A 15,966-nucleotide genomic window follows, 5' to 3' on the forward strand; every position below is an offset into this window, starting at 1 on the left:
CACAGAATCTCAAACCCAATTCATCGATCAATTAACCAACAAACTGAAGAAAAATGAGCACGTGCAATAAAACAATTCAAACAAAACTTTTCATTTCAAATGTGCAAAATATTCACTGTGCAGCCAATAAAAGTTCTGAACTTGCTTAATTCTGTCCAGTATTCAAAAACAGCAAAATGGGATGCTACATTATATCCACAAACTGAATTACACTACCTGTGCACTGAATGAACAAAAACAAAAGCTAACAAAATTAACAGGAGAACTTGGCTGGCAGCTTCATCTTAATGAGGTGCTGGAGGTGGTGTCCCTTTGCAGCCTCACCTATTGTGTTCTGCTTCAGCACATTTTGTACATGTCATTATCAGCCCCGATCTTTTCCGTTGACTTGCAGTTGTTTCTGAAGTTGATTGCGAAGTTCTGGCATTGCTCTTGGACTTTGTACACCTCTTCGGCTGACTTGAAGAAGCCATCTCATTTGGCTCTTTTATAGAAATGTAATCCTAATTGTATTGCTTGGTACAATCAAGGGCTGATATAGAGGGGATCGATCTAGACAGGTTCAATTCAATTTTCCTTATATATTTTATAATATTTGCTCAACATAAAAAAATAAAAAAATAAATAAATTCTAGTCTAGCTTAATTCTAGTGTACTCGTAATGCATTTTGAGACATATTAGCCACACTATAATTCAATGTATCAAACACACTGTTAAATTATTTTATTTAGAGTTTACAAACATAGTAAAGAAACAATTAATTATTTTACAAACAGTATAAATTGAATATGAGTTGCAAAAGTTGCAACCTTTATGAGTTTAAATTGGCTGCAAAAGCCCATTGCGTGAATGAAACTCTGCATAAGAGTAACTGAGTAAGGGACAACTTTGATGTAACTATCATGACAACCTTGCACTAAAGAATCTCATTTTATTAAGTATGACCCAATCATCCTACTAATTTATTGTGGGATCAATACCTAATTCCTAGTTCTGAAAATTACATTTTATAAATAACAAACTCACTAAAATATTTCAAAAATCAAGTGATAAATAAATTTATTAAATATTAAATTATAATATAATATACATTAATTATTTCCACCCCATGCCACCTCACCCCACTACACTATCTTCCCTTCACATTTCCATAAGAGATGGCCAGCGGCTCTGGTGATCGCTCAACGATTGCTCTAGCTTTGGTGATAGAAAAATTGAGAAAAATAAAAAAAATTCTCTCTGTACTCTACTGTTGAAAAATTTCCAAAAATTTATATGTGACCGTATTTATTGTTCGTGATTATGTTTGTGTTTTATGTGAGTATTTGTGATAAAACTTGTTTTCACTGTGACTGTATATGATCGTCTAATTTGTAATTGTATGTATCCAATTCACTGGCATATGTTATTTGTGATTAACTATGACCAAAGTTATCTTTAAAGTGACTAACTGTGACTAATTTTGTATTTAATGTGACTGTCTGTGACCAGATCAATTTTAACTGCGACCAAGTCACAATTGGTCGCAATCAACAAAAAATTGGTCATAAACAGTTACAACAAATACATACTTGATCACATGGGGTCACCATATAATTTTGGCTAAACAATATAACTGATAAAAAAACTACCCACCCTTCATCGTTGCAGCCGAATCAAAAAATTTGCTTGGTTCATCCTAAAAAGTTCAAATCCATCTTTTCTTCACCCTTCAGCTTAACAAAAATGCCAAGATGCACAACAATCTTTTTAACCCATCATTCATCGTTGCATCCTATGCTCTCAACCCAAAATCTAACACCTTAGAATTCCAATCTCATCAGTAGTAAATTTTTTGGTTTCAAATCACGGTAATAAACACAGATCTAAGGTACCTATGATCGAGAAATCCATGATGCCACCGTCAAAACTCTGCAATGTTCGACGTACCTCACTCCGTCTCGAGCTTTCAACACCTCCAGCTCCACATTCTAGTCCGCCTGAAAAAAGCCCACTCCAAAGTCAGCATTCTTTTGACACCGCCACCACTCTCCGTAAATACAAATCATTGGCGTCTTGTCTCGCACTGTTGAGTTGTTGGATTCGCCGTCAATAGCCTTAACTCTGATCCAAACGGATTTTGTTGAATGAATTGATTCATCGTTGTATGCCCTAACAGCGCCATCAAGGTTGGTAGTCACGTGAGTCATAGAGGATGACTATTGAGGTTGGCGTGGGTGTGTGAGAAGAGAGAGAGAGAGAGAGAGAGAGAGAGAGAGAGAGAGAGAGAAATTTTTTTAGGGATTTTGAAAAGAATGATGCGTGGGTAGGTGTGTGGGGTGTGATTTTGGTTAAGGTGAATATGTAAATTAGATTTAATTAAAATTTTATTAATTACAATAATTTAAATTTAAATACTAACTGATTTGTGAAACAAAATTTAATGTTTTCTAAAAATTAATCTTTAAAGTTACATTTCTAGGTAATTTTTTCATTTATTATTAAATTAATTTATAATCCAATAATTTTTACAAAATGATTATTGCATTCCACGTGATCTTTATTGAGTATTTTTGTAAATTAAGATTAAGGTTGAATATGGTTCCATTTGGTTCTAATTTCAAGAGAATCGAATCAAATCATGAATCATTGGAACCATGAACCAATTATTTTTTTAAATTAAATTGAAGATATACATCCAAATCGAGTTGAACCATTTGATTCTAGTTTGGTTTTATTCGATTCTAGTTTCATTTCTCAAATTTTAAGACCTGCACCGTATAAGTTAATAATATATACCTAAAAAATAAACATCAAATATTCATCAAGTTCAAATTATCAATCATCAATATAAAAAAAGGTCTAAACTAATAAACAAAATATAATCATAGTTTGAATATACAAATCAATTTCCATTCCCTTACAAAAAAAATATTTGATAAGTAATAGCAATGAATCACTAAATTAGTTGCAGTGGTTTTGATGGCAAACCCCACAATAAATGATGAATTATGCAATATTTTGCAGTTTACTTTTATAGGCAACTATTAACTGTTTAATACTTCGTGAATGTTATTGAATTTTCCTATATTTGTAAACAACATGAATAATTCATCAAACAATCAAGATAAAAAATTAGTTTAAAGACTTTAAGTGACTGACCAATTTCATTTTTCGATCTTAAAAGAGACACCTCCATTGACTTGATAAAATGCGATGTCAACGTGTCGTGATGTTGTGTAAATTGAAAAGGAGTGAAAGAGAAATGATTCAAATAAATACAAACCAAAACCAGAACCAAATAGTTATCGATTCAAAAAATAAAAATCATTAAATTTTTTTGATAGAATTGAATCGAATCGCTTAGTTTGATCTGAACATTTTGTCCACCCCTAATTAAGATGAGAATGATTACCAATTAATTATCAATTTACATTCCTATCGACTCTTGAATCACTTGAGAATTTTGAAAATGTCACTTGGAACATGCCCAAAATTATCTAAATTTATTGAAAATAAAACAAGCTTGAGTATGGTCCAATGCACATGCCATGTGACTTCCACTACCAAAATTTGCCGGCATCTTAACGAACCCATGCGGGTATGCCCCACCTTACACGTCAGAAATACAACATCTCTAATCGCCACAACTCTATAAATAACTCCACATCCCCCTCCCCGTCTCTCTTCACGTTCTCCTCATTTACAATAAGGCAGCGGCTTGGGCAACTCTCTCCGTAACCTCTCACCATAGTCTTTTTATATTTGCTCACCTGTTCTCTCTATATATACATAAACATACGTACATATACTGTATAACTACATCTTCAATGGCGCAACTCTGCTTGCACGTTCTCCTTTTAACGCTCTCAAGTTATCTTCTATCAGGTAAAAATAATTCCATTTCAGGTTGAAGAAAAATAATCAATTCAGCCTTTTAATCAGTATGAGTGGTTTTGTTACAGGAGTATATTCAGCGGCGACATTTACAATAGTAAATAAGTGTGAGTTCACAGTATGGCCAGGCATTTTATCAAACGCAGGAATCGCGCCACTTTCCACCACCGGTTTTTCTCTGCAAAAGGGTGAGGCCAGGACAATCGACGCACCTTCTGCATGGGGCGGCCGATTATGGGGTAGGACTCTCTGCAGCGAGGACTCTACCGGAAAATTCTCCTGCATCACAGGTGATTGTGGCTCCGGAAAAATGGAGTGCGTCGGAGGTGGTGCCACTCCACCAGCAACGCTGGCAGAGTTCACGCTCGACGGTTCCGGCGGAATGGACTTCTACGATGTCAGCCTGGTCGACGGCTACAACGTTCCGATGCTGGTGATACCACAGGGCGGTTCCGGAGCCAATTGCACGTCTACTGGATGCGTTGTGGATTTGAACGGGGTTTGTCCGTCGGAGCTCCGAGTGACAAGTAGCGACGGCGACAACGTCGCTTGCAAAAGCGCCTGCGAGGCCTTTGGGCAAGAGAAGTATTGTTGCAGCGGCGCGTACGCCACACCAGATACCTGCACGCCCTCGTCCTACTCGCAGATTTTCAAGAGCGCGTGCCCGCGCGCATACAGTTACGCCTATGATGATAAAACAAGCACGTTCACATGTGCCGGTGTCGATTATATCATAACGTTCTGTCCGGCACCAAACACGAGGTACATTTACGATAATCCCCATGAATGCTTACTTTCAGGCAGATTTTAACGAGGATAGTTTTGTCCATTTACTGACAATTCATAAAAGGCTGTCAATTCGAACGTTAGCCTGGCAATTCCAAAGTTAGTAACGGGAAAATTCTATATTAATTAATAGGGGCATTTTGATAAATTATTTGGAACAATTACAAAACTCAATCAATTATTTAGTATTGTATTATGTTATTATTTAATTCAACTTACGAAATGACAACTAATTGTCATGTAACCTAAACATTGTATGATACTATTTTCTATATTTAAATTTCTGACTAACAAAATTTATTTCGATACAGTCAAAAGAAATTGAACGGACAAATTCCAGGGTATGAAGAGAGTGACGGCACGATGGTATACGAAGGAGCATTGGATGCGAGCAGTGCACGACTAACATGTACTCCGCCATTGGCCTTGGCCGGAGCCGTCGCTATCCTGGCGGCAATGTGGTAGTTGCGTCGGCTCTTCTGACTTGCCTTTCAATCAACAACGTTTCAATTCCTTTTTCAAGATGGGCCCACCAATGTTGTCAGAATTTGGGTAATTTATCATGCGTGGACAGTTGAAAGTTTTGTGGCCCTTTCTCCATATATAGGCCCAAATAGATGACCCATGTGATGAGGAATTGTCGAGTTGAGTCACCAATGGGACAATTGGATAGGACACTATCAATGAAGTTGAGAAAGAGTGAATTTTTTTTTTGTTCTATCTAATATTTTTTAGTTTGATTTTTATTTTTAAATTAAGATTGGGGGTTGGGTGGGGGGGGGGGTTTCATTTGGTAGTTTAGTGACTAGTACATATTTATACTGTAGTTACTTAATGGTATTTGGTAATACAATAAGACGATTTTAGCTGCTTCTTTTTTTCTTTTCCTTCTTGATCCGTATGCACAACTTACTTTTTACATAGCAAACAAAGAGTAGGGTTTGATGGAGAAGTGATTGATTTGGTAATCTATGAGTTGATTAAGCAATAAAATAAGTGAATGTGCATAAAATAATGTTAAGTTCCAAATGATTAGATAATATAAACAAAGGACTGAAAAGGAAATACATAATACTCTTTGGATCTGTCAAACAAGTAAACAACTGCCGACTAAAGTACCTGTCTATTATATAATATATAATTTATGAGGAAAATAAATCTTGAACTGAAGGTAAACTATCTATTTTAATATAAAAATAATTAATTTTGATGTAATTCACGCACGGGAGTGGACCTTCAATTTGTGGCTTCGGTTGCGTGCACGTATTTAGCTTGCAAATTAAAAAAACAAAAAAACAAAAAACGAAGAAGTTGAACCTCAACCTTGAGGGCTTCTACCACCCTATCTCTAGAGTTTTGTGAGGGAGGTAAATTGCGGGATATGTCCTAACAGGTCAGGAAACAAGAGCTGTCTGTACACTATGTCTATATAAGGAGTCCAATTTCATGTCTCAGGAATCGAACCCCCCACACTGCGGCTACCAGCAAGGCGTAAGAAAACATTTAGCTTGCAAATTCTTTTTGCTTCTCAAAGTAGTCTCTTACATTCTTACTAGGATAGGAGGCTTCAAATTAATTTTAGACAAAATGAACCATTTATTTAGTCACTTCAATCAATTGTGAGTCTTGTAACATGGCATGAGAAAGTAAGGCATTCGAGTGATTCCATGGTTTCTATTGATCGATTAGAGGGCATATATCTTAACATGGTATCAAAACTCACTAAACTCCAACGAGCTATTCAATCCGATTAAGTCTCAAAAATGAGCACACGAATTTCAAGATTGATTTGCTCAAAAAGAGCCACCATCTTGTGAGGACATGTTAAGGGAATAAATCTCACACCGATTAATTATCGAAATATTGACCAACTTAAATAAATTTTGGATCACTCTTCTTAACAAAGTTGACCTTATTAAGATGGATTACAAATCTTAATCATTACGTCTAATTTTGATATTAAGCTGTCTAATCAAAGATGTTGATTCGTTTACTAGTTGACATTTGGCCAATAAAGAATTTTTATTTTCAAAGTCCATTAAGGTGTAGTGACAGTTCTAAGACACGAGAGACGAGGAAAGTTGGAAAGTCCTTCCTCTCATTTAGTTTCTTGATTTGTAAAGGTAAAGGATGTTCACGATCGGGTTGTTATTTCGGCTAGGCTTCTTTAGTAACTAGGTATTCTACCTTCCAACCTAAACGTGAAGCTCAAAAGATTGGTTCGTTGTGCGTCGACTTTACTAATAGTTGTTTTACAAGCTTAGAAATTTTTAACGACTGAACTTTTTGACATGTGGTGTGAAGAGGTATAACATTATTAAACTTTTCTAGACAAAAAGAGACCAATTACATATTGATAAGATTAGACAATACCATACACATAATTTATATGTTCCTTTTTCTTTTTTACACCTATGTAGTACCAATAAAGTTTAAATACAACTTACACTAAACAAACTAAAATTGAAGTTTGTTAAATTCACTCTAAACACTTTAGAGTAGAAGATATAATTAACAAATATGGATATTCTTTCCGCCATTCCATGAGATCAAAAAGGAAGAAGAAAATATGACTCGTAAAAGTCGAAATCCTCCCACAGTCTTAGTCACCATAGATATAGGAATTTGACGCGAATGGTGCATTGAAGATTAAATTTATCATCGCTTTCATAAAATCGTTTGATCACATAAAAAGGGACCATATCACTACATTTTTTATCATCCAACCATTCTTCACATCAGCCATATGTCCCATTTCTTTACACGTCATTATTTTGTACTTTGAATTTGAAATAAGCACGAGGAAATTAACCATCACAAGACAATTCTTCTGCTACACTTCTTTATGTAGCCAATGCGTAGAGCCAATCTAAGAAAATATATTGTCATATCTAATCCTATTCAATGTCATATGCAAACACATCATCATAGAGAAGAACTAAAAATCGTGTCATTACCAAATTGCAAATAAACATAAACAATAGAATTGGAGCCATTGAATAGAGTGACAAATAAGGATAGGATGATGACAGATGAAGGGAAAATGAGAGAGCAAACCATATCTTTTTTTTTTTTTTCTTGATAAAAAGGAGACAAAAGTATTGAATCCAAAAGCATGACTCTCTCTATCTCTCTCTCTCTCCTCTTTCTTTTTGATAAAGGAATAGGAAAGTGTAAGATAAAGAAAGAATCCACATACCATGCATGTTCCTGGTTGCTGGAAGAACAATCATAGAAAGAGCAAAGATTAAAGCTGATTTTGTTTTGAGTAAGTTTGCCCATAAAAAATTATCCTTTGCAACAAATATTATCTTTGTCAAAATCAAGAATTTTATATATTACAGAGTTGTCGATGCTCCTAATTCATAGTTATAAAATATTAAACGAAGGTATCTTAAACACTAAGAAACTCATGTAACTATTATCCCAATATTACATATCATCCTCTAAAATCACTACCAATCATGTATTTGATATTGAAATGCATCTCTTTGTACCTATTTAACATGCAATATTGACAAGATGGATAATTGGTACAAAACGTCCATATCTTTCAAGTCTATTGTGGAAAACATCTGTATCTTTCATTTTTTGACAGTTTTACTCTCATTTCAACTTTTCTTTGCGTTGGACATCCTTCCGTTCACATTCTGTCAGTTTCTCTGTTAATTAAATATAAAAATGTCTTTTTCTTTCAATAAACAAGGGTAAAATTGTCCTCACCCACCTAAACCCCTTTTTTCCGCTATCAACTTAATCCATAAATAACAGTAGCAACAATATGAATATGAAAATACTTTAAATGATTACGTTAAATAAAGAAAAAATGTCGTGAACAACATTATATTTCGCAATTCCACAACTACTGCTACTGTCATGTTGGGTTACTGGAAAATTTTAGAAACACATATATTGAATGAGTGGTCAATTTATAAAGATTAATACTGGATGTTCACTTCCAGTTTATGCTTATTAAGGGTGAAACCCACCGAGTAAATTGAGAAGAACGAGTAGAAATGAGTGCTGTGAAGTACGTATTATATTTCAATGGTGAATGACCCATTTTGGTTCAATGGAGAAGATGAACTGGTCATATTCACTTCTTCTAAGAATTGAATTAATCTTGTGATAATAGTCCCTATGTTGTTATAATTTTTCTGAAAATATCCCTACCTTTAAAATGTATTAGCAAGAAATGTCCCTATCTTTTAAACAATTTTGCGAATAATGTCCCAACCTTTCAAAATTTTGGTGAGAAAAGTCCCTGTTTTCTTCTATTTTCCTCCTATTTATGCACACAACAATTCAAACTCCGAATACACCAATTCCATCACAGAATCTCAAACCCAATTCATCGATCAATTAACCAACAAACTGAAGAAAAATGAGCACGTGCAATAAAACAATTCAAACAAAACTTTTCATTTCAAATGTGCAAAATATTCACTGTGCAGCCAATAAAAGTTCTGAACTTGCTTAATTCTGTCCAGTATTCAAAAACAGCAAAATGGGATGCTACATTATATCCACAAACTGAATTACACTACCTGTGCACTGAATGAACAAAAACAAAAGCTAACAAAATTAACAGGAGAACTTGGCTGGCAGCTTCATCTTAATGAGGTGCTGGAGGTGGTGTCCCTTTGCAGCCTCACCTATTGTGTTCTGCTTCAGCACATTTTGTACATGTCATTATCAGCCCCGATCTTTTCCGTTGACTTGCAGTTGTTTCTGAAGTTGATTGCGAAGTTCTGGCATTGCTCTTGGACTTTGTACACCTCTTCGGCTGACTTGAAGAAGCCATCTCATTTGGCTCTTTTATTCTATTTTTCTTTAGTCTCCCAGCCCTTTTTGTGTACACTGGTGGATTGAGAGGGTTCAAACCTGGGGTTGGTCATGCGTTCAGACCTGTGATGGGAGAAATTGACGGTGTATATGTCCTCATATATGCATCCTTCTTGTAGATATCATCCACGAACTCCATCACGTTCAGACCTCTAAATACAACGGAGACAATCACATGGACATGTAATTCCTGATAACTGCCAACCACGATATGTATAAGTTCTTGCCCTTAAATCCACAGTATGTAACACAGTTCCTACATTGTGTCAAACTTGAAACTTTTCAATGCCTGCGTATTCAGTCCATTCCATCCTTGCAAGCTTACTATTTTTCTCCAGAATCTTTTGAATTCTAGGTCCTACTGCTGCTGTCCACCGATCACAGGACTCCCTACGGGCTACAATTCTTCTCATCAAATATACCCTTATATCCTCTAGCATGGTTAATATCGGCTTTTCTCTTGCAGTCACAATTGTACTATTAAACGATTCACATAAATTGTTGAGAAGCATGTCACACTGATTCCACTCTCTAAAGTGGGATTTACTCCAATGAGAAGCTGGCTATCCTTCAAGCCATTCATAGGCAGCCGGGTCCAAGTCCAACATCTGTTGCATGTGTTCAAGCCACTGTGATACAGTAGTGGCTCTGGCTGCATCCCACAAACAATTCTTTAAAGCCAAACCCTTGTGAGAGAGTCTAAAATTGTTGTATAGATGTCTAACACATGTCCTGTACTCTGAATTTTCAAATAAGGACTCAATTGCATTAGTCAACCCTTTTTGCTTATCTGAAATGAATGTCCAATGCTGAGTGTTGTGTATATGCAAATCATCCTTCAATAACCCTAAAAACCATCTCCAATTATCCCCATTCTCAACTTCAACAACTGCATATGCCAATGGATACATACCATTATTAGCATCAACACCAACCGCAGTCAACAACTGACCACCAAGTTCTGTCTTCAAAAAGCAACCATCTATCCCAATCACCCTTCTACAATCCCTAATAAAACCATCTCTCAATACTCCGAGGCAAATATACAGCCGTCTGAATTCTCCAGCATACCCCTCAACCAAAGCAATGGTCCCAATATTTATCCTCTTCAACTCCTCACAATAATCCCACAACAATTTGTAATGTTCCACCACACTCTCTCTAATTTTTTCAAGTGTCTTCTCCTTTGATCTATACACTTGCCAATGTGAGATATCACCTAAACCATCCTGCTTAACCCTCTCCATGAATGTAGTAACTGAAATATTTTGGTCAGCCCTCCAATAAGCTAAATACCTATTGCCAAATAGGTTGATGTCACTCTGAAATTTTTATACACCATAGGGCAAACATGCTCTTCTACAAAAGTTTTGATCACCCAACTGGTCTTGTTATGCTCTTAGTAGCATACAACACCCATGGACAATCTCCTTGACACTTGGCTTTCAATCTGCAAGCGTCATCCTTTTTTAACTTAATCTCTCTGTTATTTCTAACTAAATATTCGGTGATTGCAGCCTTTTGAGTGGCCTTTGACTCAAATATTAAGCCTATACAAACAAAAGAATCAATGCATATCATACCTTATTAAACTAAAGTACATAATCATGTTTAAAATAGAAGTAAAAAATATGTTCTAGTTACCTTTTCTAAACACTGGATCCTCCAGATCTGTCCTAACATGAAAAGCATCATTGAAAGCCCTCTTTCTTGAAGCTGTATTGCCTTCTTCTTCACTATGAATGCTTCGTAAATCATCGGAGTTCCCATAGTTGGTATCTGAATCCCTAACTTGACCATCAGATACACCAAATCCGAAATCAAAATTAACCCTTTCACTCCCAACTTCAGCAGTACCTACATGCTCTTGCTCCATCTCATAATCTGATTCCACCAAACCTTCGATTTCATCTTCCCCTCTTGGTTCCTCATTTTGATCCTCCTCCGCACTCAAATCACCCACATTTGTATCTTTCTCGTTCTAGTATTGTAAAGTTTCCTCATACTGTGACCACAACTCCTCAGCATTCTCTTGCAAAAATTGATCTGACCAATTTCCTTCATGCTTCCCTCCTTCGTTTTCTGCAACCAAAGGTATATGACAACCATCAAATGTTTGGTCTTCATCAACTTGTAAAGACCATTGCAATGCATATGATTGCATTCGGGCTACAACGTATATTTTCACATGTCCATTCCTATCCCTAAGCATCCCATTAATATCCTCTTCACTCTCCAATCTCGTCAACCCTTTCCCTAAACTCAGTTTTTGCTTCTTATAGTAAAATTCCAACGCTCTTTCATCACAAGTTCCGTGTAAGAATTTACGCAAATTCTCTCTCGTGCACCATTTATCATGAAAGAAGTCGACGAAAAGTACGAATCCCCCTTCATACGCCACATTGTTTGGCTTATCACAAAATTGGCCTTCATAATGTACTTCGATAGTGAAATATTCAGAATTACCACCTGCAGGCAATAGTATAAAGTTTACATCAAATGGAGAACATTGACTGCACGCCAAAGGAAAATATACATAGTAACAGAAAAACACAATGAAAATTTGGGGATTACATAATGAAATTGTGTGAATGCACAATAGAATCGGATGAGTTCACACAAAATTTAGGGAAAAAACGCTATACCATAATTGGGTCGATCATCGTCGGGATTTCTCAAAAATGGAAGGTTGTTCTTCAAGGGTCTGTGTAACAACAATAAATGACATCAAAACTCCATATAGACTCTCAATTATGCAAAGCACCAAACTACGAACTGAAAAATGAAAATAACCAAAACGTTACCTTCGCTCACGTAAAAAATCCTCAATGCATGCTTCCACTGCACGGACAGATCAAATGCGAGAATATGAACGACGAAGGGAGGAACGGTTGTAGAAATGGAAGAAAAGGTGGGACGTTTCACGAAAAAATCGCAGAGGAACCATCGCAAGCCTCTGAGGAGATGAAGGGGTTGGAAGAAGGGGTTTAGGTGGGTAAGACAATTTTACCTTTGTTTATTGAAAGAAAAATGCATTTTTGTATTTAATTAACGGAGAAACTGACGGAATTTGAACGGAAGGACGTCCAGATCAAAGAAAGGTCGAAATGAGGGCAAAAATGCCAAAAAATAAAAGGTAAGGACGTTTTTCACAATAGACTTGAAAGGTAGAGACGTTTTGTGCCAATTACCCTTGACAAGATTGAACAATATTTTGGACAAAAATTTAACTTATTTTAATACCTTAAATGTACAATGGTTACGATTTGAAAAAAAGGAAAATAAAATAAAATAAAATTGGGATTCCACTACTTACATCTACAATTTTTATATATACATCCACTTTTAAAAATATAATTATATTATATTTTTCGTCTTATGTAAATTTACCTAAACAAACGTATATAAAATTAAATAAAAATATATCGTTCTAACTTCATTCACTAATATTTATTTTCATAAATTCTTTTAAACCTTTTTATATTCTTTTAAAGTTTGTGTTTAACTAAAATTCTAATAATAGTAAATTACTATCTCCATCTAAAATCATAAAACCCTAATCATAAAATCGTCTTCAACCGAAATTTAGAAAAAAGAATCAACACATTATTATAGTTATAATTCTATCATGATATGAAAAATGGAATATTATTTTTTATGCGTATTTAAGTATTGGTTTGACAGACAAAAATATACAAGAAATTTCAAAATAGGTTTCAATATATATCCAAATATTCTTACATTACAAAAGGAAACAAATGTAAAATTATCAGGCGAAACACAAACAACCAAAATTATGAGCTTATAAGAAATAAAAATAAGATAAAAGAAATAAAAATTTGATTAACACATGATTTGAGGAATGATGTGTTTGGTAGCTTGAGCAGTATATTCTTGATAAAATCCTATAAGTGTAAGAAAAAAGTTTTGCTAATCTTTATAACTAAAAATCAAAGCACTGACTCATTAATATAGAAAATGAAAAGTAAGAATCTGATTAAATGTTAATAGTGTTTGGATGAATATAGTATTTTTTAAATTTTGAAATTGTATTAAAAATGTATTTATAGTGGAATGAATATATAAAATTTATATGAATCTATAATGTTTAAATGAATGAATTTAATAAGGACAATGTTGTAATTTAATGTGGAAGAAAATAGTAAATGTTTAAAATTTTAATATTTTAGTAGGAATATATATATAGTTGGATGTATATATAAAAACTGTGGATGTAAATAGTGCCACCCTAAAATTATATCAACAGTTTCCCCTATTTTGTGCTGTGTAAGCAGCCCTACTTTTCACCTCGATGCCTAATATCAATGTTTGACTTCTATGTGTTTTTATCAGCTATTTCTTTTATTTTGCGCCACCAATTACCTTTAAGGAGATGAGCCGTGCTCTGTGTACAAGAATGTTGACACTCTCGTGTACACTCCTTCCACAAGAGAGGTGCCCGCACTTCTTTTACTAGGTGTGAGCCCCCCTCATGTGAGGGGAGTGTACCCGTGTACAAATAGCAAATTTCTAAGGAGATTGGTTTACCTTTTGATAAGATATCTACTGTGTATGCCTTTCTTGAAATCTTATCCTAAACAAAGCCTCCATGTACATCAGTACATGACGACCATATTTATGGTTTGTCGTGGTAGATTTTGGTTTTACTCATACTTTTTATAGAAAAGATTTCCGATGAAACTGTTAGAGTCTAAAAATTCGTTTGTCGAATAAAGTACTTTAAAAAAAATTCAAACATCTTCAAAAATAGATTTTTTAAAAGCCTGTTTGAGCCCTATTTTTGGGTTAAAAATATATTTTGAAATAGTAATTTGATGGAGAATGTGTGGTTAAAATATAAGTAAAAATTTTTTATTTACATGTAATATTATTTTATTGAAAACATGTGGTTGAAAATAAGATAGAAGAAAATGCATTTTGAAAATAATTGGGACCAAATAAGGGCTCACTTTCATAAACAAATTTTCAACAATGTTTCATGTACGTCATAGTATACAGCTTTGTATACACTCCGCTACGTGTGAAGTTTCGACTTGATAGTTTTAAAGAAAAAATTAGACTTTCCATCAATCACACCTTGTCAACTTGGATGATGTACACAATGATGTGTAAAAAGAGCGTAAAAGTGTCTTTATTCAACAACTTTTGACTTCCCAAAAGCTATATCAAACTGCAGACTTTTTTTGTGAAGAAAATTTTATACTTTGAAACTATTGAGAAAAATATACGCTTGGTTCATCAACAAATAAGTAACAACATCAAGAGATGTTTAAATTATCGGAATTCTTAATAAAATGTGGTAAAAATGACAGTATTTTACCGTGACCTCCCTAAGTAAAGCTTAAATATAAAAATAATTCATAAAATAGTTTTTAAAAAAAATCCTTTTTTATGTTACTCGTATGTCTATGGTGTGCATGCGGGTCGGGTTGATCTGTTAATCAATACGAAATCAAGCATGTGACGGACTAAATCAACCAAGAAAGAGGCCCATCTTCTGAAAGTGGGCCTACTCTTCCCATCCCAAGTCCACATATTTTATTTTGAAAATCTGTCTTTAGGAGCACGAATGTTTTACTTTTTATTTAATCAGATTGAAGCATGAAAAAATGCGTAAAATTGAAAAATACATAACTGTTATCGAAAAAATAAATGTCAGAAGTGGGATTTGAACCCACGCCCTCTCACGAGGACCAGAACTTGAGTCTGGCGCCTTAGACCACTCGGCCACCCTGACAATGACATCTAAGCGTCGAAAGTCATTTATAATGTTCATTTCAACAAGTTCATTTATTTTTATAATTTGGCAGAGAGTACTTTTATATGATTTAGCTGGAATAAATCCCTGCAACCACACCACACTTCAAATGAACTTCGTAATTTTTTGATAAAAAAAATGTTTTGGTTGGTTACTGGAGAGGCACTATTTCGCGCGGGTTAAGTCGCTAACAATTAAAAAGGATCAGACGATTGTGTAAGGGACGAAACCTCTTGAGACAAAGTCCCAAAAAGGGGTGTTCTTTTATTGGCAATGAACTTTACAATTGGGAATGAAAAACAACGTGCCTTCAAGGGGCGCAAGCACACGAGTTACAGAAAGAAAAATGTTTAAGTCTAAAAGCTAAGGAAATGAAAATTACATATTCTCTGTTCGAGAGTTTTGGATTCGGTCTTTTGCTTCTGCGTCCTTTCTCCCTTTTATACCTTATAGACGATCTCTTTGTGATTAACTACCCTAAAAACTGTTTGATTGTCCTATAACTATCCACTTTCTTTGTAGTGGCCATTTTGTCATGAAACTGTCTTTTAACTGCTGCCATTATCTTTCATCGTTCAACTGCTTTCGATTGAATTCCTTGAGTCGTGGAACGTGATAAGGCTACTTTAACAACTGCCTTGATAACTGCATTCCTTGATAATCACGATGCGTTATATTT

At 34.8% G+C, this 15,966-nt stretch overlaps 2 protein-coding genes and 1 non-coding gene across 3 annotated transcripts; 1 reads left to right on the plus strand and 2 right to left on the minus strand.

The window, feature by feature from the left end:
- Positions 1 to 3,660: 3,660 nt before the first annotated feature.
- On the plus strand, positions 3,661 to 5,367 carry LOC111392172 (thaumatin-like protein 1b). Its single transcript, XM_023017440.1, has 3 exons — positions 3,661 to 3,868; positions 3,946 to 4,639; positions 4,975 to 5,367. The coding sequence occupies exons 1-3, from the start codon at positions 3,811 to 3,813 to the stop codon at positions 5,126 to 5,128; spliced, it is 906 nt and encodes a 301-aa protein (XP_022873208.1). The 5' UTR covers positions 3,661 to 3,810; the 3' UTR covers positions 5,129 to 5,367.
- A 4,704-nt stretch (positions 5,368 to 10,071) lies between these two features.
- Positions 10,072 to 11,384, minus strand: LOC111392160. The gene is made up of 3 exons (XM_023017426.1): positions 11,153 to 11,384; positions 10,887 to 11,058; positions 10,072 to 10,804 (listed from the first exon to the last, which is right to left on the minus strand). The coding sequence occupies exons 1-3, from the start codon at positions 11,382 to 11,384 to the stop codon at positions 10,072 to 10,074; spliced, it is 1,137 nt and encodes a 378-aa protein (XP_022873194.1).
- Positions 11,385 to 15,182: 3,798 nt separating this feature from the next.
- On the minus strand, positions 15,183 to 15,266 carry TRNAL-CAA. The gene has a single exon. It is a non-coding gene; the product is annotated as a tRNA-Leu (tRNA).
- Between the last annotated feature and the right edge of the window lie 700 nt (positions 15,267 to 15,966).

This window comes from Olea europaea, unplaced genomic scaffold (genome assembly GCF_002742605.1).
Source record: "Olea europaea var. sylvestris unplaced genomic scaffold, O_europaea_v1 scaffold894, whole genome shotgun sequence".
NCBI lineage: Eukaryota > Viridiplantae > Streptophyta > Magnoliopsida > Lamiales > Oleaceae > Olea > Olea europaea.